A 26,570-nucleotide genomic window follows, 5' to 3' on the forward strand; every position below is an offset into this window, starting at 1 on the left:
TTTTAATATGCACATACAGTGTAGAGTGTGTATTTGTGTGTGTATTTATAAATACATATATGCAATTTTTCTTTTGCAAAAAACGTGTTCACCTAAGCTTGCTCTTTTCCCTCAACATATTGAAGTCATCTTCCCATGACAGTCTGTAGAGAATTGATTAAGAAAAATTTTAAAAAACCTTCTTTCATAAGGGAATAGAGGGAGGGGAGAAATATGCGACAGTGGAAGTGTTAAGACAGGTACAGTGCTGCCACAGGTGTAGGGAATCTTGGTTAGCCCTTGTAAAGGCACGACTACTTGTCCTTAAAGTGATTAAGAGTTTTTCCACTAACCATTATTTCCAAATGGCTCTTCTAATGGTTAAGACTTAACCAGGAAGTGAAAGTGTGGGTGTTTGTATACCAAGAAAAGCATAACCCCAGAAATCTTAGAAGAGACTTATAGCAAGTGAAAAGGAAAAGGGCCAAATAAAAACCATTTAATACTTTGGAGACGGTTGGTTTGTTTCTTGAGAACTTTGCTTGGAGTAGTAGATTATATCACTCCAAAAACATATTTTAAAACTATGTGTATGTGTAGATATATTATATTTACATTACTCCATAATAAAAGCTTTTTGTGTTTGAGCTGTTAGAAAAGAGGTGCAATTATAAAAGTACTAACCACAAATTGATCAGTAATTAAGAAAGGAAAGGTGGGTTCAAAGCTGGACAAAGTTGCATGTTATTTTTTAAATATTGATTTCTGGGTAAAATACATTCTCTGATGATTTCCTCAGATTTCTTAATGTTTGCATTCATCCTCACAATACAGAGATTCACCACTAGCAGTTTATCTATTGGAATACTTTTCCGTAAACCCAGTTGTCTACTTTACCTCGCTTACTTTTTTCTTTGATGCCGTGTCCATTCACTGTTTAAGGTAGGACTCTTAAGAAACCCTAAACTGCAGAATGTGAGTGCATTCCATTAGAGTCCCATACTGTGGAGAAAACCAAGTGGGTTCAGGACACTAAGCTGAGGACTTTGAATTTCATCTTTAAAAGTTTGAAGATTAAACTTTACATCGTATCACAGGAGAAGCCATCTCTACATCTAAGAGCGTGGTGGCTGATGTCCGTTAGAACTAACGCAGACCTGTAACAACCGACCTTGGGTTAAGAATGAAGGAAGATGTTTCTTTGGGGAAAGAGTGGCAAAAGGAAATATGTGTATACAAACATTGTGTTATCTCACTTCAAAGATGTAATCAAAAGCACAGGCCTCTGGGCAGAGACCTGGGTTCTAGACTCTGGTTAATCTCAGCCTCAGAGTCAGTTGTGGAACAGCAGAGGGGATCATCAAGTTCATGACAAGCTCTCAGTGCAGTGTCTCTGGTAGTAATGGTCAGACTTAACTATTCTCAGCATTTCTAAAGTCTAATGGCAATCATTCATTACCTGGGGTGTTAAACAGAGGTTTATTAAAGAGTTGTGGATTGTTTTTATCTGAAATTGAGTTAACTTGACATGGAAAAGCACATTGTCTTATGCTTGTCAGCAGCTTTGTTGGTCAGTCTTATTTATTAATAAACTGGAAAAATGAAAGGATTTGATGAGAAGTAATAAAAATTGATAGCCTTGTAGAGTCTTAAACTTCATTTTTTCAAACATGCTAGTTTTATCCAATAAAGGCTGTTTCTACTTTTATATGGTCAACTCATGTGTATACGTTGAAACTCTTGACAAAGCTTAAACACTTAGATGAGACAGAATTTTTGGAGTAAGTGGAGGAACCAGCAAATTCTTCTCTATAGGCCTTTCTGAAAATATGTGGGACAATGAAGTTTCTTACATTTTCAGATGTGTGTGAGTAGTAAGTGCTAAGTTCTTGCAGTATTAGTAACCTTGGTCCAGTAAATTTTCATTAGTTCTTATTTTTGTCTCAAAAACCTATTGTTTGATGTTAGTTGATTCTAATAGAATAATAGGGTTGATTAATTAACCTTAAAGTGAATTTCTCACCTTCATGCTTCCCCCTGCTTCAAGTCTCTAGAACTTATATTGCAAAGTACATTCTTTAACTTTGCTGTAAATGGCTTCAGAGCTCTGTTAGTTTAAAAACTATTTTTATCCCTTGAAATCAGAAGATTATGTGTATTATTTGATAAATCAATAAGAAATATGATTTTGTAAACTAATGACTCTTCTCTTGTATTTTCTGAGTTACATTCTTATTAGCCTGTAAATATATTTAATTTTTTGGTATAAAATTCCTTTTATTTTAACAGTTTTAATATGTGGTAACACAGTTTTATAAAAAGTAGCTTTTTTATTACCCTTTGTTAAAGCATAACTTTTTTCCCTTGAAAGTGGCTTAGTCATGTACAACATTTTGCGACCCCATGGACTGTAGCCCACCAGGCTCCTCTGTCCATGGAATTCTCCAGGCAAGAATACTGGAGTGGGCTGCCATTTTCTCCTCCAAAGGATCTTCCCAACCTAGAGATTGAATCTGCATCTCCTACACTGCAGGTGGATTCTTTACCATCTGAGCCATAAGGGAAGCCCCTTCTGCTAAGTCGCTTCAGTCGTGTCCAACACTGTGCGACCTCATAGACGGCAGCCCACCAGGCTTCCCCGTCCCTGGGATTCTCCAGGCAAGAACACTGGAGTGGGCTGCCATTTCCTTCTCCAGTGCATGAAAGTGGAAAGTGAAAGTGAAGTCGCTCAGTCGTGTCTGACTCCTAGCGACCCCATGGACTGCAGCCTACCAGGCTCCTCCGTCTATGGGATTTTCCAGGCAAGAGTACTGGAGTGGGGTGCCATTGCCTTCTCCAAAGGGAAGCCCCTTAACACTATCTATTTGTGTGGGTTCCAATAAGACTTTTTTTTTTCTTTTTTTGATGTAGACCATTTCTAAAGTCTTCATTGAATTGATACAATATTCTTGTTTTTTGTTTTTGGGTTTTTTGGCCTCGAAGCATGTGGGATTGTAGCTTCCTGACCAGGGATTGAACCCAAATCATCTTCTTTGGAAGGCGAAATCTTAACCACTGGACTACCAGGGAAATCCCCAGAGTTACTTTTATGTCTGTATTTGTGATAACTTGAAATAATGAATGTTGAGTCATAGAAAATTGACCAGCCTTTCCTGAAATACTCATACTATTTAAAAAAAAATTTTTTTTATTGGAGGGTAATTATTTACAATATTGTGTTAGTTTCTGCCAAACATAATTCATGTTTAACATGAAATCATTTATTGGACCATATAGAAAGTAGTTACTCTTGTTTCTAAATTTCACAAGGATTAATTATTTTATTTCAATATAAGAATTTATGACTCCCAAAAAGGAATATTTGCATTTCTGAATATTTTTTAATTCATGATAGATAGTGCTTATTTATTTGGTAAAACATCTTTTAAACATTGGTTGACTTTCAGTGTGGCTTAAGAGGATAGGATCTAAGGTTGGAGCCACTCAGAGAGCCATGTTAATTTATCTATTAATAAAACTGCTGCTGCTGCTGCTAAGTTGCTTCAGTCGTGTCCGACTCTGTGCGACCCCACGGACGGCAGCCCACCAGGCTCCCCTGTCCCTGGGATTCTCCTGGGCCTTACCTAAATTGCAAAAATTTGAGAGGATATAGTGGTTGCTGTAGAGACACTGGTATTTCAGAATGCTGGATATCCAGTGACATTTTGCAAATGATCTGCCATGCCTGGTTACCAAGTTTTACAGGGCATTTAAAGAATTGGAGCCTGGGATTTGCTTTACTGAATAATAATTAAGACAATCCAACAAAGTAATTGACAATGTTTTCTGATTTTTTCCCCCCCTGTGTATCTGTGGTATTTAGAAAGTATATCTTTTATTTTTAATCAAATATTTTTCCTTTCCAATTGTAAAAGCAACTTTGCTTGTGAATTGCATTGATGCACCACAGTTTCTCACCTCTGCTTTTTTAAGAACAAAGTTGGAAAATAATCCCACTTCTCAGAGATAATCTCTGTTTATTTGTTCAATATATATTCTTCCATGAGTGCATGCTCAGTTGTGCCTGACTCTTTGTGACCCCATGGACTACAGCCTGCCAGGCTCCTCTGTCCATGGGAGTTTTCAGGCAAGAATACTTGAGTGGGTTACCATTTCCTTCTCCAGGGGATCTTCCTGACTCAGGGATCAAACTCGAGTCTCCTGAACTTCCTGCATTGGCAGGCAGATTCTTTACCACTGAGCCACCTGTGAGGCCTATATATTCTTCCATATATTTTAATAAACAGTGGAATGCTGCTTTGGAACCTGTTTCCTTCATTTAATTATGTGTTAGGAAGATTTACTATGTTGCCTAGTATCCTCTCAAATCAGAGAAAGAAAAAATTGATCAAAATAGTATTTCTTAAGCAGTGTGACCTTTCTATATACACATTTTCAAAGCTGAGAGTAAGCCTTGGCTTCAGAGTGTCCTTCCCATGATTAGTCTTTACTTCTGTCCTTCCATTTGTTTGGTTTTCATCAGCTGAGACAAAACTTCCCTGATTGAATTTAAATATGGATGATGTCATCATATTGCTCTGCAACTTTGGGAAAGGTACCTTATTCTCTCTGTCATTTCCCATCCCCCTATTCCTGATATCTAAAAAAATTCTAGACTGGGAAGTATATGAAACATGTTATTTTTTTTTCTGTAAGTTGCTTTCTTTCAAAAATGTTTAGCCTTTAGCCGTCATGGAACTTCTGAATGTAATGTTCTTTTCTTATCAGGACTTAGAGGAATCCCTTTGAGATGAAGCTAAATCTTACCAAGGTGGTTAATGGCTGTCGTCTCGGAAAAATAAAAAACCTTGGCAAAACAGGGGACTGCACCATGGACATCCCAGGCTGCCTTCTGTACACCAAGGCTGGCTCTGCCCCCCACCTGACCCATCACACGCTGCATAAAATCCACGGGGTTCCTGCCATGGCTCAGCTTACACTATCTTCACTGTAAGTATGAGACCTGATGATTCACATGTCAACTTTAGCAGCAGCTTGTTTACCTTACTAAGTTGCAGTAAAGAGAAAGACTTTTTTTGCTTCTGTATACAAAATGTGTAGGCTTTTTATAGTGAAATCAGAAGAGAGATATCAAATGTTATACATCATCTGACCATAACATGGAAGGCACAGGCCAGACCTACATGTTAGAGCTGCTTCGCTTTTCCATACCACCCTCATTGCCGCTGTTCCCAGGGGTGATGGTGCCCATAATGCCCCATAAGGGCTAAACTTGTGACTGCAGGGATGTCTTCGTGCTCCAGCCTCAGAGTTTCCTCTGTCTCTGCATGTGTACTTGCCAGTTCTACTCTAGGGTAACAGAACTAATAGAGTTGAGGTCATTTTGTGTCATGTACATACTGACCTTATCCCTAATTGAAAAATCTGCTATTTGATCAAATTACTCTGCAAGATTGTATTAGTAACAGTCATTTTAAAGGAACAAGGGGAAGAAGAAAATCTAGATATTCTGAAGCCCTTGATCTTTGCCAGTTTCTCTTTCTCACAGAGCCACTTGCAAATTAAAGACCTTCGCCCTGTCTAATGAACCCAACCTAATGAATGGGGACTCCTGAATATGTTGTACTTGGTGTTTTGAGACTACGCTTACTGTCACGTGGCTCATTTGGCTGAGGAGAAGAGGGCTTCAGTTGTTGCATAGAGTATCTGTAGAATGATTCATTATTATGTTACATATTTTTCTGTTTTCTTATAGGGCAGAACATTATGAAGTCTTGGCAGAATATAAGGAAGGAGTTGGAAAGTTTATAGGTAAAAGTTAATCAAGTTATTTGCATGTGCCTTCTGGTGTATTAATTTGGAGGTTGAAGATACTTTTTGTTTTTTGACTCTTTATGTATACAGTTACTCATTCATGAATATAATAAGCATTTATTGAGCATCTAAGAACAGGCATTGGGGATTCAAAGATGCTGCTGCTGCTAAGTCGCTTTAGTCGTGTCCGACTCTGTGCGACCCCATAGACGGCAGCCCACCAGGCTCCCCTGTCCCTAGGATTCTCCAAGCAAGAACACTGGAGTGGGTTGCCATTTCCTTCTCCAATGCACGAAAGGAAAAGTGAAAGTGAAGTCACTCAGTCGAGTCCGACTCTTAGTGACCCCATGGACTGCAGCCTACCAGGCTCCCCCGTTCATGGGATTGTCCAGGCAAGAGTACTGGAGTGGCTTGCCATTGCCTTCTCCTCAAAGATGAGTAGGAAACAATTAACTGCCCTAATGAAACTCAGAGCCTAGTTGGCATAAAGATAAACAGGTAGTTCTAATAGAGTGTGGTGACTGCATTTGCAGGATCGGGAGTAGGTACATGTATGGTGAGGGCCTAGACGGAGGAACATACAACCTGCTGTAGAGTCCATGTGAATGGAGGTCAGAATAGAGACCTCGTGGGTCAAGGAGGAATAGGAGTAAGCAAGGTTGGGAGGTGGGTGTACTGGTGGTGGTCGACAGGTGTGGGTGACGCTCCAGGAGGAGAGCAGAGACCTAGAGGTGAGGGACTGCGTGGAACGCACCTCAGACCCAAAGCAGGCTTGTCATGTTTGAGCCTAAAACATGGCAGAGGATGAAGAGTTTGTATTCACCTATATTCTGATATGTTAATATCGTCTTCTGTTCCAGAAATAGAATTTTAAATGCCAGTATATGTGTCCATTTATTTATAGGAAAAGCTTAGCAGTGACAGCCAGAGAACCAACTCTTCACCAAACAGTTTTCTTCTGAAGCTTTTCCTCAGTGTCTGGGACTCACTTAAGTGACTGAAAATCCGTTTCCATTGGTTATTCAGTCTTGCTACTTCTGAGGGAAACCGCATGATGACTTGGTTGTCACAAGGGCCTGTATCTCCATAGAGGAATTTATATAATACCATTTCCCTTGATCTGAGACCAATTTTAATAACTGGCTTTAAAGTATCCAAGCATATAATTAAGTGAAAATAGCTAATATAAGCTTTCTAGAGATAATTGTAATAATTGCAATTGTAGAAAATAAGGTGGAGAATTGCAGAGATTTTTGTTGTTTGCTTTATATTTTTGGTCTTCAGCAAAATCCTGTTTTTTTCCTATGAAAATGTGGCATATAAAATTTAAGTACGTATGAGTTAATAAATATTTTTTTTTTTAATGAATGTCTTTTTGATTAAAAAAACCTAAGAAACTGTCATCTTGAGTCAATAAAACTTACTGAAAAGGAGATCCATTTGCAGTGTCCTATAGTTTTTCTATAATTCTGTCCTTAGGGACCCATGATATGGGCTCCATTTATTATTAATAAGGTTACCTGTTGACTGTATAATTTCATCTTTCCACTAGCAAGTACCCCTTGGATGGTACCTTATTGAGAATGAACTTAATGTTATTTTCTTCAAAGCAAATCAAGTAGGGTCAGCATTTCATTAATCACTTTTCATTGTATCATGCTTCTGGTTATACATTTTCTTTGTAGCAACTCAGTGTCATTAGACATGAACGTTTGGTTCTTCTTTTGGATTTGTAGGTTTCAAATAATCTTCATTCATGTTGACAGGCCTCCTATAATTCTAAGGTCGGGTGTGGGCAATTTACTCTGTTTTAGAGTTACTTTATCTGTCCTGCTGGAGAAGGCAATGGCAACCCACTCCAGTACTCTTGCCTGGAAAATCCCATGGACGGAGGAGGCTGGTAGGCTGCAGTCCATGGGGTCGCTAAGAGTCGAACACGACTGAGCGACTTCACTTTCACTTTTCCCTTTCATGCATTGGAGAAGGCAATGGCAGCCCACTCCAGTGTTCTTGCCTGGAGAATCCCAGGGACGGGGGAGCCTGATGGGCTGCTGTCTATGGGGCCGCACAGAGTTGGACCTGACTGAAGCGACTTAGCAGCAGCAGTATCTGTCCTGATGGATATGAAGCCACATTATGAAGCTGCTGTCAGTTACAGCACTGTGTAATTGCTGATGGAAGTGCTTTTAGGGGTTCTTTTTCTGTTTATACAGGCATGCCAGAATCACTCTTATACTGTTCCCTGCATGATCCAGTCAGCCCTTGCCCAGCTGGATATGTAACAAATAAGGTATGTTCTCAGAAGGTCCTTCAAGGCTGAAGTTTTGTCTCAGGAAGTCAGCCCCTTGGATCCCTCAGATGCAAGGATTCCACTGCCTGGGATGCTGACCCATTCCAGATCCCTTCATGCCTTCTCTTTGTTTGTATGACTATCGTGGGATGGTGTGGTTTGTAGGGCAGCCCACGGATGAGTTAAGGTAAGGAATGTATCCTCAGCTTTTTGACTGTTGCCAAAACTTTGGGAGGAGAGAAAGGTCAAGTACATGCCCCCAAAATAAATTGCTATAATGGTAGAAAAAAATACTCTTTTGGTACCATGCTTTATATGCAGTTTTAACAACCTCAGGAAAAGTAGGGAAAGTTGCTGATGAGTGTTATCACATGTATAACTATATATAGTAGGACTTCAGTATAATACTGCTGTTTAGAACAGAATTTGAAAAATCTGAACCCATAGCCAGAGGTTTTAGCTAGTCAAAAACAGTATCCAAAGGACTTCATTAAAAGTTTTAATTGGAGATACGGCCCCATTGCATTGTCCCAGAGGACAATGTTCTGGAAAGACTTCAGTATATACTGCTGCTTCACAAACAGTTACTTTTTCTTCACCCACTTTATTGATATCAACAACGTCTATTAATCTTACCTAAGATACCTTTTTTAAAATTTGTCTTCCTCTTTACACTTCTTTCTATTTTGCAATTTGAATTCAAAAGAAAATTTTGACCTCGCTTATTCCATTTATAAGGGAGAACGGATTCATTCAAACAGTGTTATGCAGGATGAAAAAGATTGTATGTGGTCCTCCAATTATGTACATCTATTCTAAGAAGAGAGATGCTGTAGGGGAAGCAGTAACCAAAGGAACATACAGAGATTCTTGTGTACTACGAGATTTATGTCTTTGCATATAATTCTGTATCTAACTATGTCTAATGAGTAAACATGTATTAAACATTCATCATGTGTGAGGCCCAGACTCTGTATGGACCTAACAAAAGCAGAAGATATTAAGAAGAGGTGGCAAGATCTTCACGACCCAGATAATCACGATGGTGTGATCACTCACCTAGAGCCAGACATCCTGAAATATGAAGTCAAGTGGGCTTTAGGAAGCATCACTACAAATAAAACTAGTGGAGGTAATGGAATTCCAGTTGCGCTATTTCAAATCCTAAAGATGATGCTGTGAAAGTGCTGCACTCAATATGCAAGCAAATTTGGAAAATTCAGCAGTGGCCACGGGACTGGTAAAGGTCAGTTTTCATTCCAATCCCAAAGAAAGGCAATGCCAAAGAATGCTCAAACTACCCCACAATTGCACTCATCTCACATACTAGTAACGTAATGCTCAAAATTCTGCAAGACAGGCTTCAACAATACGTGAACTGTGAACTTCCAGATGTTCAAGTTGGTTTTAGAAAAGGCAGAGGAACCAGAGATCAAATTGCCAACATTAGTTGGATCATTGAAAAAGAAGGAGAGTTTCAGAAAAACATCTATTTCTGTTTTATTGACTATGCCAAAGCTTTTGACTGTGTGGATCACAATAAACTGCGGAAAATTCTGAAAGAGATGGGTATACCAGACCACCTGACCTGCCTCCTGAGAAATCTGTAAGCAGGTCAGGAAGCAACAGTTAGAACTGGACATGGAACAACAGACTGGTTCCAAATAGGAAAAGGAGTACATAAAGGCTGTTTATGGTCACCATGCTTATTTAACTTATATGCAAAATACATCATGAAAAACGCTGGGCTGGATGAAGCACAGGCTGGAATCAAGACTGCCTGGAGAAGTATCAGTAACCTCAGGTATGCAGATGACACCACCCTTATGGCAGAAAGTGAAGAAAAACTAAAGAGCCTCTTGATGAAAGTGAAAGAGGAGAGTGAAAAAGTTGGCTTAAAGCTCAACATTCAGAAAACAAAGATCATGGCATCCGGTCCCATCACTTCATGCCAAATAGATAGGGAAACAGTGTCTGACTTTATTTTGGGGGGCTCCAAAATCACTGCAGATGGTGACTGAAGCCATGAAATTAACAGACACTTACTCCTTGGAAGAAAAGTTATGACCAACCTAGACAGCATATTAAAAAGCAGAGACATTACTTTGCCAACAGAGGTCCATCTAATCAAGGCTATAGTTTTTCCAGTAGTCTTGTATGGATGTGAGAGTTGGACTATAAAGAAACCTGAGCTCTGAAGAATTGATGCTTTTGAACTGTGGTGTTGAAGACTCTTTTGAGAGTCCCTTGAACCGCAAGGAGATCCAACCAGTCCATCCTAAAGGAAATCGGTCCTGAATATTCATTAGAAATACTGATGTTGAAGCTGAAACTCCAATATTTTGGCCACCCGATGGGAAGAACTGACTCATTTGAAAAGACCCTGGTGCTGGGAAAAATTGAAGGTCGGAGGAGAAAGGGATCACAGAGGATGAGATGGTTGGGTGGCATCACTGACTCAGGGGGCATGAGTTTGAGTAAACACTGGGAGTTGGTGATGGACAGGGAGGCCTGGTGTGCTGCAGTCCATGGGGTCGCAAAGAGTCAGACACGACTGAGCTACTGAACTGAACTGAACTGAAACATTTATAATGTGTGAGGCCCAGACTGTGTTTGGGGCACAACCATGATATTAGATACTTGGTTCAGACAAATATACAATGGTGTGATAAAGGCTATCTTTTCTATGAAAGAAATAAATACAAATTGCTGATAGAGCTTACAAGAGTGAGCAATTGATTATGCCTAGTAGAGTTTGGGGAACACAGTAGAGAAGATGGCATCTAAACTCTTATGTCTTGAATAGTATTTTACCAGGCAAAGAAGTAGGGGAAGGCCATCCCAATCAAAAGGAACAATGTGTTGAAAGAAAAAAATCAGTCTGTGGTATAATCAGAAATAGCATGGGGTGGAAGAGAGAGAAAGACTGGGATTCTGGAAAAGTAGTCACAGAATTCTTGGGCGATAACTGAGCAGTTGGCTTGAATGGACATTGAAGGACACTGTGAGCTCTCAGGTCCTTAGAAAATTTGGAATATGGTATGGGAAACCTCTTTACCCACCATGTCTAGAAGATTGCATTTGCCACCATCTCTCCAGCTGTAAAGAAGAATTGAATTTAGAATTGCTTTAATCATTTTATTATTTTCTTTTTATTTGCACGTTACTCTTGCTAATTCCTCTCACCTTGTTCCATGGCAGTCAGTGTCTGTGTGGGGTGTTGGAGGACGAGTAGAAATGACTGCCTCCAAGTTCATGGCCATTCAGCAGGCCCTTCAGCCAGACTGGTTCCAGTGCATTTCAGATGGAGAGGCAACTTGCAACGAAGCAACTTCCATAAAAAGAGCCAGAAAATCTGTTGACCGATCGCTTCTCTTCCTGGATAATTGTTTGAAGCTACAGGAAGAGTCAGAGGTAAAGCTGTACCACTCACCTCGCCTTTCTCCTGGGAACTCTAGCTAATTTACATTCCGTGATACCGCCCTTTCTGCCCCTCCTCCTGTTTCTTGCTCTTCACTTCTTGGTCTCTTTTACTCTCCTAATTTTTTTTTTCTTCCCTGAATGTTTTATTGCTCTTTAGGATGTCTTAGGAGGAGGAAATGGCAGCCCACTCCAGTGTTCTTGCTGGAGAATCCCAGGGACAGCGGAGCTTGGTGGGTTGCCATCTATGGGGTTGCACAGAGTCGGACACGACTGAAGCGACTTAGCAGCAGTAGCAGCAGCAGGATGTCTTAGGCTCTCTTTTTCATCCCACACTATATGTTCTCTCTGGCAAGCTCCCCTTAGTTTTAATTGCTGAAAATTCTAAAATTGTGTATATGATCAAGATCACTCTCCTTAGCTTCAGAGTTACACAGCCACAGGCCTTTGCTACGTTCTATCACTAGACTATTCCTCTCATGCGCCTCAGAGGTAACAAACTCAGTATCTCCTCTCCTTACACCTGCTCTTCCTCTGGCTCTCCTTCAGCACTGTTCTCCCTGTGTGACAGTCCCCAGTTCCTCTGCCCAGAGATTTGAGTCTTTCAAGACCCTTTTTAGTATCCAGTTAATATTCAATTGTTCACTCCACCCTGGCTTCAGTTCCCTACATATGTCTGCAACGTGCCCCTTCTGGCTCTATATCCTGAAGGCATAGTAACCTCATCATCTCATGAGCTGGTGAAGATGAAGCTGTAGTAGTGAATAGGGGTCTTGATAGCAGAGTTAATAAAGCTGGAAAGGAAGGCATTCATTAGGAGAGAGCAGGGGAGGTGGGAGAATGGGAGACAGCGATCAGAGGAGAGACTTCTAGTGTCTAGTCATTTGTGTAGAGTAATCCTGAGCCACGAGCAGGCCCACTGTGGCAAAGCACATGGAGTTTGAGAAAGATCATTATTTTGAGTTTACTAATAAAAAATGTACTTTGGCTAATCAACTTAATATACATGAAATAATTAGAGAAAGCTTACTTGTCATTCTGATAGAACTCTTAGTATCTGAGTAAGGGTTCAGTGTGGGGACATTGCTGCAGCTCTGAATTGTTAGCTCTGCTAACAGTTATTTGCTAGTGATTGTTTTCGGCCGGTAATTATCCTTGTAGGATGAGTAATGTTTGGATGAGTAGAAAGGAGGACAGGGAGTGTGACAGAGTGTGATTATTAGAAAGGCCAGATGAGCCTCAAATCCCTCTTGTGTGTTGTCAGCCACACCATTTCACATTGTTCTTGTGGGTTGGGCAAATGCCTGGGTCCCTCCCTGTCCCCCTTATGCTGTTGTCTTGACAGGATTATTGATAGTGCCCCCTTTTAAGTGTGTTCCATTTTAGACAATATGGTTATACTTTTTATTTACTTATTTATTTGGCTGCATCGGGTCTTAGTTGTGGCACGCGGGCTCTTTGGTTGTGGTGCGTGGGCTTTCTAATTGTGGTGTGCCGGCTTAGTTGCCTGGTAGCAAATGGGGTCTTACTTTCCTGGCCAGGGATTGAGCCTGGGTCTCCTGCATTGCAGGGTGGATTCTTAACCACTGGACTACCAGGCAAGTCCCTGGTGGTTACACTTCTTATACCCATGAAAACGAGTTCCTAGATGGGGCTATGCCAGTCACGTAAAGGAACAGGCCTGTGTAACTGTCTGCTTTGTATGTCTGCAAGCATCTTTTCCTCTCCCTGTGATTTCTTCCTCTTATCCATTGAATCCTCTTATTCTGAATGCCCTTAAGTATCGAGGCTCCTCAAGATTCTGTCGTCAGCTTTTCTTCCTTCTGTGTGTATTCCCGAGGCCAGGGATGGTAAATGGGTTTCATCTCAAGGTGCTCAGAGCTGTGCACGGTGCGGCAGGGTGAGGAGAGTCTCCTGGCTGTGTCTAGCATGGCAGCAGACGAGGGAGTGGCAGGCCTGTGCCAAGCACCTCCTGCTGTCTAGCCTGGGCCGTCGCACCAGTATATACATTGCCCTGACTTTTATTCCGTATCTTCAGTGGCTGATACCTCAAACTCAGAGTGCACAAAACAGAATAATCATCTTCCCTCACCCTCCACTGGTGTCCTAGGATTCCCTGTCTTGGCTCTTCTCATCATCTCCCTGGACATCTGAAATAGGAGCCAGGAGTCGTCCTATTTTTGTCTGTGTCCTCTCCCCAGGAAACTAATCAGTCAGGTTGTGTTGAGTTGTTGATTGTTCTTCCTAACGAGGTTGCAGATCCTCTGTCTCCTTTTCACTCCATCACTACTGCCTCAGTCCAGATCCTCTTCGTCTTCCCCAGTGATTCAAGTCATCTCTACTCCATCCTTTAACCACAGTCACGCTCAGTTCACTCTCCGCCCAGCAGCTGAAGTCTTCTTTCCGGAGGAATAGTTTGATTATGTTCCTCCTGCTTAAACCAAGAAGCAGGAGGAACATAGCCTTTTAGCCTCTTTATAGCCTTCCAGGCTCCCTTCCCACCCACTTCCTCTATCGAAAAGCCACTGTTGATTGGTATTTTTCCTTGTAAACCTTATTTTTTATAGTTACATACACATAATTATTACATATATGCATGACTCTGGTTTTTATTACATGAATATGATCATCTTTTCAGGAATTTGCTTGTTTTTATTTAACAGTGTCTTGAAATTATTTTCCTGTTAGTGTATATATTACTATACGTTCTGCTTTCTTTTTAAAACAGCTGTGTAGGAAGCCATGCTATGAACATATTATACTTTACTTAAGCCTCTACTCTATTGATGGATGTTTAGCCTGATTCCAGTTTTTCATTATTCTACACATCTTTGTTTCATATGCACCAAAAATAAACTTTGGTGCATATGAATAAATATATTTGTAGGTGATATTCTTAGAAGTGGAATTTTAGAATGTATAAAGATAAAAGTATTGACATTTTGGTAGATGTTGTATGCTTGCCCTAGGATAAGGCAAGGTGAACTAATTTTTATTCTCTGTAGTTGTAAGGGTATGTAAGTGCCGTTTCTCTAACCCTTTTTCCTCCACTGTGTTGATTTTTATCTTTAGACTTTTCTGTCAGTGTGATGGGCAAAAAATGGTATGTAATTATTTCCAGGTTTCATTTCCTTGTGAGGTTTAGTAAGCTCTCCGGATGTGTTTTTCTGAAGTTCATATTCACATATTTGCCTAGATGTCTGTAGGGTTGTCCTTTGCTTAGAGGATTTATTGGAGCTTTGTCCATGGTGTAGACATTTATCTATCCCTCCAAAGAGTACGTTCCCCTTTACTTTTGTTGATAGTATATTTCATTAAGGATTTTTTTTTTTTTAATGTTTCTGTGCTCAATTATGTCTGCCTTTTCCTTTTCCTTCCAAAGCTTTATCTTGCTTTGGAAGGCGTACCTTATCCCAAGAGTATAAAAATACTAAATCTGTCTTTCTAATACTTGTATAACTATATTTTTTATGCTTAGATCTTTAGGGCCATCTGGAATTTATGTTTGAGAATGGTGTACAGTACTGATTTTTGTTTTATCTCTTTCCAAATGGACAATCAGTTGTCCCAGCGAAACCCAGTGTCACAGTTCCTAATGTTATTTATAACTAAGAGATTTTTTTTTCCCCCAAACTTTAAACTTTTTGTTTTGTATTGGGGTATAGCTAATTAACAATGTTGTGATAGTTTCAGATGAACAGCAAAGGGACTCAGCCATACATGTATATGCATCCATTCTCTCCCAAACCCCACTCCCACTGAGGCTGGCACATAACATTGAGCAGAGTTCTCGTTGGTTATCCATTTTAAATATAGCAGTGTATATGTGACCTTTCCAAAGTCCCTAACTATCCCTTGCCCTGGCAACTGTAAGTTTGTTTTCTAAGTCTGTGAGTCCTAAGAGATTTAGAAGTAGCCTAGAGTAAACCAGGAGAACCATTTCTACAAATGAAAGCTGTTGCTTTTGTTCTTTTCCTCTTGTATCTTCCTGGTGTGTGTTTAAGCTAAAGCATGACTGTCTATGTTGATTGTCTCAGTTTCTCTTCAGTCTTTTCTTTCTTCATTGAATGGCTTTCAGATTGTGTTCTTTGGAACCCTAAAGGTTCTCAGGAAGGAGAGTGTGCTATTCCCCTGCATGCTTCAGCTGAGATCTCGTCTCTTCAGGGGGCTTCCGGTAGCTAATGCTCATTTAAACAGAGGTCTCCACTACTGAAAACAGTTAAAAATGTTCAATCCTTTCTCACCTTAGGTCCTCCAGAAAAGTTCGATCATTGGAGTGATCGAAGGTGGAGATGTGACAGAGGAGAGGCTGAGGTCGGCTCGAGAAACAGCCAAGCGGCCTGTTGGCGGTTTCCTTCTGGATGGCTTTCAGGGGAATCCAGCGACCCTGGAGACTAGACTACACTTGCTGTCATCAGTCACTGCGGAGCTGCCCGAGGACAAACCAAGGCTAGTGTTCAGGAGGATGCAGGCCAAGCCTGGTGGGCTGCAGAATGTGCAGTGTAGTATGCAGTCTCTACATGGGCATGTCTTTTGATGTTTTGATTATGTTCTTTCTGGGCTGAGTCTGCTTGGGGGAGTTTCCATCAAGGCCATCTTGCCTTTGATTTTAGAATGTAGGCCAGAGGACAGTGCCATGTGAGTTAGTTTATTTGATTCTTGTAAGTGAGGGCAAGTGTTATATTATTCCCCCTCATTCTTGTGCCAAATATAAATAATATTCTTTATTCATTATAACCTGGGGACAGGTAGAAAGTCACATGGAACTCTGGCTTTAATCACAGAAAGCTAAGGATAGATCTGGGATCTCCAGTGGAATGAAGACGGATTCTATCAATAAGGACCTTTAAGAGGTTCTTAGATTTGAGGCAGGTAGTGAGGAGGAGTATTTTTTGAAATCAGGGGAACTGGCAGCCTGAGTGGGGCTGGCTGTTTCCATCCATCACAGGATTCACTATGTGCTAGAGAGAAGAGTGATCTGCAGGATTTTAAGGCAAAAAAAATCCGTAAGTTTCTGCGTACAGCTGATGTCTTACCAGACTATCCACATTTTTTTCTTTCTTTTTTTTTAAAGACTGTAGTCTTTTATCCCAGTTGGTATGAATATTCATGCTTTTTTTCCTGCAGATACATTAAGAAGTTTGATTATGGGGTAATGCTTATACCCCTCGGGCTGATGAGTAATATTATGTGTGCTGTTTTTAGTCACTTAGTTGTGTCGATTCTTTGCGATGCTATAGACTGTAGCCCGCCACGCTCCTCTGTCCATGGGATTCTGCAGGCAAGAATACTGGAATGGGTTGCCATGCCCTCCTCCAGGGGATCTTCCCAACCCAGGGACTGAACCTAGGTCTCCTGCATTGCAGGCAGATTCTTTACCTGTAATGGTCTGAGCCACCTGGGATACCCTGAGTGATATATATATGTATGTAATTTTACTACTTTTTAAAAAGAGTCCAGGTATAGCTTGCAGTTAAGTATATGGATTTTAGGCATGCCTTGATGAATTTTTATTCCTGTATATGCTTGTAAACACCAGCCAGAACAAGATATTTCCAGCACCCCAGCCAGCATTCTCCCCACCCTCGCCCCAGTTTTATCCTAGCCCTCTGTGTTCATTGCTTTCCCTCCTGTGCTTATTTCATTCGGGTGCAGATGACAATTCAGCACTAGTATTTCTAGTCATTTTCTGGACTTCTTTTGAATTAAATGCTCACAGATGTCTGTTACTGGATTTGAAAGCTGGGATTGTTTTTCTTTCTCTTAAGTGTGTAGAAATGCCAGCTTCAGTTGGAGAGGAGTTCTAAAAACATGACATTACTTGAAGGAAACTGTAGTCAGAAAAACCAGCATATATTTAACGGTTCTGGTTGTTTAATATTACATAAGCCTTTTTTTGAACTTCTTTTAGAAATCAGGGAGTCTATAAGCTTTTCTCTGCCAGTTTATAAAAGGGACTATGAGTAGAAAAACAAACATAAAAAATAGCAGCCAGCCAGCCCTGATCTATTGCATCTCCCCATCTTGTTTTAGTGGAAAAACCTAGTTGAATATTATTAACATTCTCAGAATGCATTACCTATTGCCTCTAGAAATACCATCTCATTCCACCATGCAGACATTTTGTTAATGGAGAAAATATAAAGAAGCATAAAGAAAGCTAACTAGATTCTTGGATCCTGTGGGCAGAGTTGAAATTCTGAGAGTAAGAATTGCTTTGTAAATGGAGCTATGAAGAATACAGTAGGTAAAAATGTCTTTCTTGAGCCAACAATGAAAAAGAATTATAAGCAAAGTACAGTTAAAACATGGAAGAGTATTTGAAGGGGAAATAAAGCACACAGCTTTGCACTAAAAAAAAAAAAAATCATATGCAGTGGATAGAAAGGCTACAGAGTTCAGTCCAAGACTCTGGAGATTGTTTCAGAAGGGATGAGGGGGAAAGAAAACTAACCCTTATTAGCGTCTCTTTGGAGTCAGAAACTACACTCTGCTTTTTCAAGTACATCATTCATCCTCACAGCCAGTCTATGAGATGTGTATTCTTGCTTTTGTTTTTAAAATGGGAAAACCAAAACTCAGAGAGGTTAAGAAACCTTCCCAAAGTAACACAGCAAGTAAATAAATGGCAGAGCTGGGATTCCAGTCCAGGTTTCTGCCACCAAAGCTCTGTAGTCTTTCCGCCACGCCTCTTTATCTGCTGCCTGTCATGCTAACCATGATTTTCATTATTATTACTGTTAATGCCCTCTGGAAAGACTCTGATTTCATTCCTGGCATTGTCCTCATGTCACTGTACATATTATTTTCACAGGCTCATCTGTGGTGTTAGCCGGCCAGATGAGGTGCTCGAGTGTATTGAAAGAGGAGTGGACTTATTTGAGAGTTTTTTCCCTTATCAAGTGACAGAGCGGGGATGCGCCCTGACTTTCAGCTTTGATTACCAGCCGAATCCTGAAGAGACATGTAGGTCTTTTGAAGTTAATCTCTGTGTCACCCTTAAATTCTTTCTATTTCCTATCAGCTTTTGGCTTGAGTCACAAACCAGAAATATGTACATACTGTAAAGCCAGCCTTTTATAAAACTACGTCTTTGTTTCTTATCTGTACGCCCTGGCATGTTGGCACACAGAACCAGGCACTTAATACTACACACATAGCTCATCAATATTCGGAAGTGATTTTTGTAGGGAGCAGAACCAAGAAAAACAAAACCTCTTCTATTAACAGCCAGAAAAAAAAGAACATTCAGAGTGAATGAATAGTGATGAAAATCTAAGAAAAGAAAACCTTTGAACTGCTTGGTAAAAGTTAATTCGTTTTTTCACAAAGGAGTTCTTGTCTGTTTTTTTGCAAACCTCATGCTAAAATACAGGGAGTCTCACCCCCTCTGATCTTAGTGTTACTTTGCCTTTTTTTTCATACTCAGATGTGAAAGCTGTTTTCCTCTGCTAATGTTCCCTTTGAAGCACTGCCATTTGTTTTTATTGTTTAGTTATTCAGAAGTCAAGAAAATCAGTTTCAGATCCTAATGTTTAGCTGGCAATGGAAAAGGAACCGGGAGACAGACTTTGGGTTGGGGTCCCTCGAAGTGTCTCTGCAGTGTTTCAGGAGCGTGTTGTGGGCCCATTTGCCCTCTGGCCTTCGGAGTGTGCTTCCCTTTCCCGCCTGCTGCTCCCCTTAAATTTGAGTAGGGTCAGAGACTTTTATTCCCCACAGTGATGAAAATTTCATTCAGGATTTGTTACACTTCCGTAACACAACTTAAGCATTAATCTAAATGGAATTACTTCTGGAAACAAAATCAATCAAGTTGATCAAATTCTTAAGCAGAGGAGGCCAGGTTTACTATCTTTTAGACAGACTATAACATATGTATATAGATACTGCTACTGCTAAGTCATTTCAGTCGTGTCCGACTCTGTGCGACCCCATAGACGGCGGCCCACCAGGCTCCCCCTTCCCTGGGATTCTCCAGGCAAGAATACTGGAGTAGGTTGCCATTGCCTTCTCCAATGCATGAAAGTGAAAAGTGAAAGGGAAGTTGCTCAGTCGTGTCTGACCCTCAGCGACCCCATGGACTGCAGCCTTCCAGGCTCCTCCATCCATGGGATTTTCCAGGCAAGAGGACTGGAGTGGGGTGCCATTGCCTTCTCTGGTATATAGATAGGTGTGCCGTAAACACTTTATAAATGTTCCTGGCTTCATTTACAAGTGAAATTATTTCTGCCAGCACATAGGTGATTGTTAGTCAATCTGCCCTGTGAATATGCAAAGCTCTACAGAGAACCTGGTATTGAGTTCTCTGGAACAAACCAGTTCCTTTTGGGCCAGAGAAAGCCAGATTTCTTCATGATTGGAAAAACTGAGTTTAAACATTTTTATTAAAGTATTATTATGAATCATATTTGTGTATGTGCATAGTAAATTGGAGCTTTTTGCCAATTTCAAAGTGAAAATTCCACAAGAATTAGTTGCCTGATGTAGGCAGCAATTTCCCCAGTGACAAGGACTTTTCAAAAGCCAGGGTTTTATTAGGGTTTTCCACGTCAGCATGCCAGTAATGGCAGAAAAATTAGAATAGCCATGGGCTCAGTGCTCAGGTTACATCGCTTTTTCCTTTCACCTGGGCGAATTTACCTTCCTGTGACCATCTGCCCATTTTCCTTGGGCCTAGCATTGTTATTACTTGTTCCCAGAAATACTTCTCTACTTGCACTCTGGCTGGCTCTTTGCATAGTAACTAGTGTTTCTGTTGCAATTCCAGCAATGTTCTTACTTAAAGCAAAGAGTTCAAGGGCACAACTCAAATTCCCATTTAATTCTGGATTAACTGAGTTCCCTGTAGGGCCAGAGTCTCCATACAGAATACATAAATTAAAACCATATTCTACTTTTAATCTGTAATATAGGCAGTTACAAATCCCAATGAATTTGCATGTACATTATGATAAGACATGACCCCAACACACAGGCACACACACATTTATTCTTTCCCTCCCCCTCTTGTCTTAAACACACACACATACACACATCCAGCTGGTTTTTAAAAAATCATTCCTTGAGAGTAAGATTATAAGATATATACTTGTAGCCATGTTTTACTAGACATAGTTGAATCCCCAGGTTTTGATACTATGGATTACAGGTCAGTGCTCACCTTGTTACATGTTCCTTTTTTTAATGTGTGTGCATTTCCTTAAGATAAGTTCTAAGGAGTGGAATTACAGGGTCAAAGGACCTGAAATAGTAACTAAAACAAAAATTCTACCAGTGGCCCTCTTTACCTGACCTTCATTCAAGACTTCTTATTGGTTTGCCCTCAGTATTACAACAAAATGGAACACAGGAAGAAATAAAATATGTGGATCAAACAAAGAAAAGTAAAACAACCAGTTGCAACCAAGAAATGACATCATTTGAAATTAATCTGAAGGAAAAAAAGTAAGGATTGTTTTTTTTAAATTTGATTTCTGTCTTTTTAATTTCAGTCTGTTTTAAAAGTTTTATGTAACTGTTCCCTTCTCAGTTTATGAGTTCATAAAATATTTATAGTTGGACATTGTTTGGGCCTTCTCAAATTCAGTGCTAGCAGAACTCTTTTTTTTCTGTAGATGAATTTGTGTACTTTGTCTTGTCAGAAAACTGAGGCTTCATAACTAATGTTTTAGAAGAGCTGTCAGGAGGATTAGACCAAATCCATTGTTTGGTATTTCTTATGATTACTTTAAATAATGACAGTGTAAAATAAGAATTCAAGATAAAATACAACAAGATTTTTAAATTTTAAGGGATTTAAACCATCTTGGTTATATACAAATTATAAATCTTAAATAAAGTATTTGCCTCTATAAAGACTAAACTAAGATATCTTGTAACTTTGTATTTGGCCAAAAGTGGAAATAATCAGTGAACAAGTAAGTGGTTTTTCTGGAACTTGGTATACTTGTTTTAATGCTGGGGTATTTTTGGTCTTATGTAAAGGGACATTTTAGGGACTCGGACTTATTTATTACTATCTAGTAACAGTACACGGAGAAGGCAATGGCACCCCACTCCAGTACTCTTGCCTGGAAAAGCCCATGGATGGAGGAGCCTGGAAGGCTGCAGTCCATGGGGTCGCTGAAGGTCGGGCACGACTGAGCAACTTCACTTTCACTTTTCACTTTCATGCATTGGAGAAGGAAATGGCAACCCACTCCAGTGTTCTTTCCTGGAGAATCCCAGGGTTGGCAGAGCCTGGTGGGCTGCCATCTATGGGGTCACACACAGTCCGACACGACTGAAGTGACTTAGCAGCAGCAGCAGCAGTAACAGTACAAACTTGAAAATTTATGAAAGAATACGAAATTCTTAGTTCTTCTTTCTGTAGCGATTTCTTGATTGTAGGTCTGAAATGCTGATGCTTACCATATTTGACTTATTGAAAAATAGCCGAAGAGATTCATTTCTGTTTTTAAAAAGCTAGGGTGATATAAATGGTTACTACTAAAATCCCCTTTACATTGTGGAAGTCATTGGAAACTGCCATATTTATCAGCAATAGATTTGAAGCTTTGGAGATTTGGCATTCAGATTGTGGTTCTGCTCATGACTGTGTGACTTTGGTCAAGTTGTTTAACTTCTTTTTCATAGCTGATAAAAGATAGTGCATATAGTGCTTAGCATGTGCCTGTCTGTGTCCTTTACTATATTAAGTCATCTAATTCTTGTAACAGCTCTATAAGGTAAGCACTAATAAGACATTGTTATTCCCTGATTACATTTCGGATGAGAAAACAGACCTGGGGGAGGTTAAGTGACTTTCCAGAGTTGAGTTGTGAACCAGGAAACAAGCCCGGTCATTGTAGCTCCAGGGCCTTCCCTTTTAGCCCCATTGGCCAGTCTTCATTGGTAAAGTGACAGGAAAAATGTCTGTCTCCACGGGTGGTTGCAGAGATTAAATGGGACAGAACATATAGAAGTTTTTTGTAAACTGCAAAAAGCTCTGCAAGTAAAAGGTCATACCGTCTCTTCTAATCTTATAGTTCTGATGGCAAGTGGGAGAAGAGTGTCGTTCGTCAGAACCGTGTCTCCTCACATTTTTGTGTGCCTTTACGGTGTGACTAACCGTGCTCAGCAGGAGGCAGCGAGCATGTGACTCTGCTGCTGCTCCTTGGTAAGCCTTGGTCTAGGAGGCTGTATCCATCAGAGCCGGACTTCTGAATCTCCTGGCCCGCTGTGCTCTCCATTACCTTTTGACTACATTGCCCTCTTCAGCAGGTGCCTGGCACTACGTTTGCTAGTTGTGTTACTGACTGTTGGTTATGTGCCAGCAGAATAGGTGGTCTGGGTTGTCAGTTTCTTGTGGAACATCATTGTAACTTCCTTCCTCAGGTACCAGGAGGACTTCAGTCCTCTCGTGAGAGGGTGTTCCTGTTACTGCTGTAAGAACCACACTCGTGCATACATCCACCATCTGCTGGTGACCAACGAGCTGTTGGCTGGCGTCCTGCTTATGATGCACAACTTTGAACACTACTTTGGATTTTTCCACTCCATCCGGGAAGCACTGAAAAGTGACAGACTGGCTCAGTTGAAAGACCTCATCTGCCGACAAGCCTCCTGAGACGTGGCACCCAGTCTGACTCTTCACATCAAGCCTGCACCACGGTTGTGATGTGGGAAGAAGAGAGCCAGAAGTGATCGAAACTTTAAACTTTAGTCACTTATATTTGAGAATGAAGTCTGCTTAAAGTAGGAACATCTGTACTGAGCTCTGCCCACATAAGGCTAAAGAGACTTCTTAAAACTGAAATGACCTAGATTGATCAGAAGAAATTGAAACATGACCTTTCATATTTCTACACTCTTTTAGTCAATAGAGATTTGTTTAGTCAAAGATAAAAGCTTTAGATATAAGAGGACAGCCTTGAAGTGGGGATGATGAGAATCTGAGGGTTCACTGCGTTGGATTGGAACTTGAAGGGAGATGATTGGTCGTAAGTCGTATGACTTCTGTGGACATGTGCCTGCAGACCAAGAGGAATCTAGCTGATTCAAGAGTTTTCTTCATTTTTATCCTAATATTCTCAGGGGCCTCTTTTGGATTCTTCTGCCTCCCAAGCTGTCCTGGCAGTCCAGTCAACCAGAAATGACTCTTGTGACTTCACCAGGCTCACATCTCCATGGAATGTGGAGCTCTCACGTTGCTCCAATGACCAGTTGGCGCAGGGCACACTCTTCATTTGACCATATGGTCTTTCTGTGACTTTCCTCCCTAAAGTCACCACACTTGCCTGTGTGGAGCTGAAAGTTTGCATTGCAGCTTTCATCTGGTCATACAGATCCACTGTGGTCTGCCTTTCGGGCTCATTCATAGTCGAGCCACATAATGACTGAAGTTCCATCACTTGGGGAGATTCAGTCACTGTGTGTTCACTTGGACGGAGCCCTGGCCTGGCTGTTAGGGGATTGGGTTTCACTTACTCAGCTGTAACACTTGGGTATATATCACTTAACCTCCCCATTCCTGTTTCCTTCTGAATAATGGGGACAGGTGTAGTGAAGGGTACTAGATGAATCTCTAGATGAATCTAAGATTCCATCCAGCTCTTAATATTTGGGGAACAAGAAGTTTTAGATTAGAACTATAGCTTTACATGTATCCTTGTTTACTGATCACTATTGGCTTGATTTGAAATACAGTGGTATCAGGAGTCAGGCAACAGTGGAGATATTTGAGAGCCTAAAAAGAGGTTTGGCCCATGGATTTTGAAGTGGTTGGTAAATTGGCATCAGCAGGTCCTGAGGCTAGGAAGGCCTTCCCTGATCACGTCTCATTCTATGAATTTTTTTCTGCTCTTGTCAAAGGAATGACATTCATGTTGATGGTATGACAGGTGATTTTTATTTATAAGTGCTTTTCTATATTTGTCAAGTTTCCTGTAAAAATACACATACGTGTGTGTTTCACACATAGTTTTTATAAAACAACAGAACAAAAAAGATGCCTTTGTTTTGTTTGTAAAGGTATAAAATATTTGTTTTATATTTTTATGCTATATTTTCCTCTTTGTTCATTTTAGTGGGCATTACTGAACATTGTTTTTAATTATTATGTGGTTACTATATTTTTATATGTTGGGCGCCCATCTCTATGGTCTTCTTTTATTAGTGGTTTAAGAATGTACGTGAATTCCAAAGTTCATGAATTTCAGAATTCATAGATCCCCCTGTAACCTCTCTTCCAATGAATGGCAAGGGTACTTACAAAAGACAGAATTTCTATTCTCAAGAATCTTCTTGTTTTGAAATATATTGGATTGGACTTGTTCATATGTTTATATTCCTGTTCAATGTCAAGCCCATTGTTGGAGAAGTATTAATAAATATCCTAGAATCCATATAAAATTTATGAGCTTTATTTGTGTTCAAAGCACTGAAAATTCTGCCCAACTTTGTCCATTTCTCTGGATCTTTTTCTTATTAGCACATTTGAAAGAATATTTCTTTCCTTTAAACTGATTAAAGTCAATAACCAATAAACATTTTTAATTAAAAAAATATCTGGGTTCCTATAAATAGTAATGCATCTATTAAACAAAACATTAATTTCCATGGTACCAGAAATGTTCTTCATTGGAAAAGAATTTTTCTACATTGATTCCATGTGTAGTCATTGTTTTTAAGTGTACTCACACTAAATGCAGAATCCAGGAAAGAGATTCAGGGAGGCACCTGTCACTTTACATAATCAGAGGCCTTAAGGCTATGCTAGCATATAATAAAAATAATAGTAATAGCCACAATCTATGGAGTATTTTACTGTGCCAGGCGCCTTAGCAAATGCTTTCCACAGATATCTCATTGACTCTTACAGCGTGGCTGTGTGTTGCTGATATTATTCCTAGCTTGAGTTTCAGGAAGGTTGAGTTGTCTGCCTGAGCCCTACCAGGAATTTCTGGAAAGTTGAGTGGTTTACCAAAAGCCCGCCACTAGTCAGCTCCCAGGTTAGACTTGGCTCCATCGGACTAAAACTCAAGTTAACCATTGCACTAGCCTCTTCCTGGTGGCTTGCTCCTGAGTTGAAGAGGCTACAAGAAGCACAGACTGAAGAGAGAAGCCTTCTGGCCCTGAGGTGCAGGGGGCTTCTGAAGCTTTGCTGGAGCTCAGTCCTGGCTCCCACTGCTCTGCTGGGGAATAGCTGGCACTGGCCTGTGTGGCCCACAGTACCATGTTGACATCTATCGGTCTGTAGGTACTTGATGTGAGTTGCCATTCCATGTCCCCTAATTTGCCCAAGCCCAGTTTGAGGACCGTAATCACACCTTGAATGGCATTGAGCGGATTTGGAAATGATAGCTTACAGTGAATGATGTCAGATTTGTGATCTCCAAAATTTTAGCTTCGGACCAGAGACCAGGCTTGACCACTCAGGGCTCTTGTGTGGCAGAAGAAGTTTTATCAGTGAAAAGGCACATAGAAGCTTCTGACATAGACATCAGAAGGGGGCGGGGGGCGCCCCACTCATCTAAGCAAGGGAATTATATACTTTTAAAATTAGTTACTACAATAAATCAAAAGAATGTCTCAAGGTTGTAAAAATTTTACCAGATCCACTCCCACAATTTACATTCTAGGATAACAGGATTAGAATTTAATAATAGAAAGATCCTACCAGACCCACTCCCATAATACACATTCTAAGATATCAGGATTAGTCAGAAGGTTTTCAGGAAGGAGAAACTTTCCTCAAGCAGGATACATTGTTGTTACATAATCAAGAGCCTCTTGATGAAAGTGAAAGAGGAGAGTGAAAAAGTTGGCTTAAAGCTCAACATTCAGAAAACAAAGATCATGGTATCCGGTCCCATCACTTCATGGCAAATAGATGGAGAAACAGTGGCTGACTTTATTTTGGGGGGCTCCAAAATCACTGCAGATGGTGACTGCAGCCATGAAATTAATAGACGCTTACTCCTTGGAAGAAAAGCTATGACCAACCTAGATAGCATATTCAGAAGCAGAGACATTACTTTGTCAGCAAAGGTCCATCTAGTCAAGGCTATGGTTTTCCAGTAGTCAT

At 40.4% G+C, this 26,570-nt stretch overlaps 1 protein-coding gene across 3 annotated transcripts in view; it reads left to right on the plus strand.

Annotated features, from left to right (window-relative positions):
• Window positions 1-26,570, plus strand: part of QTRT2 (queuine tRNA-ribosyltransferase accessory subunit 2) — a 62,195-nt gene that overhangs the window by 1,660 nt on the left and 33,965 nt on the right. The window contains exons 2-9 of one of the 3 annotated variants that reach the window (XM_015471027.3): window positions 4,747-4,968; window positions 5,735-5,790; window positions 8,007-8,083; window positions 11,285-11,497; window positions 15,753-15,952; window positions 18,318-18,469; window positions 20,830-20,947; window positions 22,880-24,895. In XM_015471027.3, the coding sequence (XP_015326513.1) occupies window positions 4,769-4,968; window positions 5,735-5,790; window positions 8,007-8,083; window positions 11,285-11,497; window positions 15,753-15,952; window positions 18,318-18,469; window positions 20,830-20,947; window positions 22,880-23,111 (1,248 nt within the window). In that variant the 5' untranslated portion in view covers window positions 4,747-4,768 and the 3' untranslated portion in view covers window positions 23,112-24,895. Of the gene's footprint in view, window positions 1-4,746; window positions 4,969-5,734; window positions 5,791-8,006; window positions 8,084-11,284; window positions 11,498-15,752; window positions 15,953-18,317; window positions 18,470-20,829; window positions 21,366-22,879; window positions 24,896-26,570 lie in introns of those variants that run through there. The other 2 variants (XM_059875945.1, NM_001098908.1) reach the window with 2 other exon arrangements.

The sequence above is a fragment of the Bos taurus genome, chromosome 1 (assembly GCF_002263795.3).
Source record: "Bos taurus isolate L1 Dominette 01449 registration number 42190680 breed Hereford chromosome 1, ARS-UCD2.0, whole genome shotgun sequence".
Taxonomy (NCBI): domain Eukaryota; kingdom Metazoa; phylum Chordata; class Mammalia; order Artiodactyla; family Bovidae; genus Bos; species Bos taurus.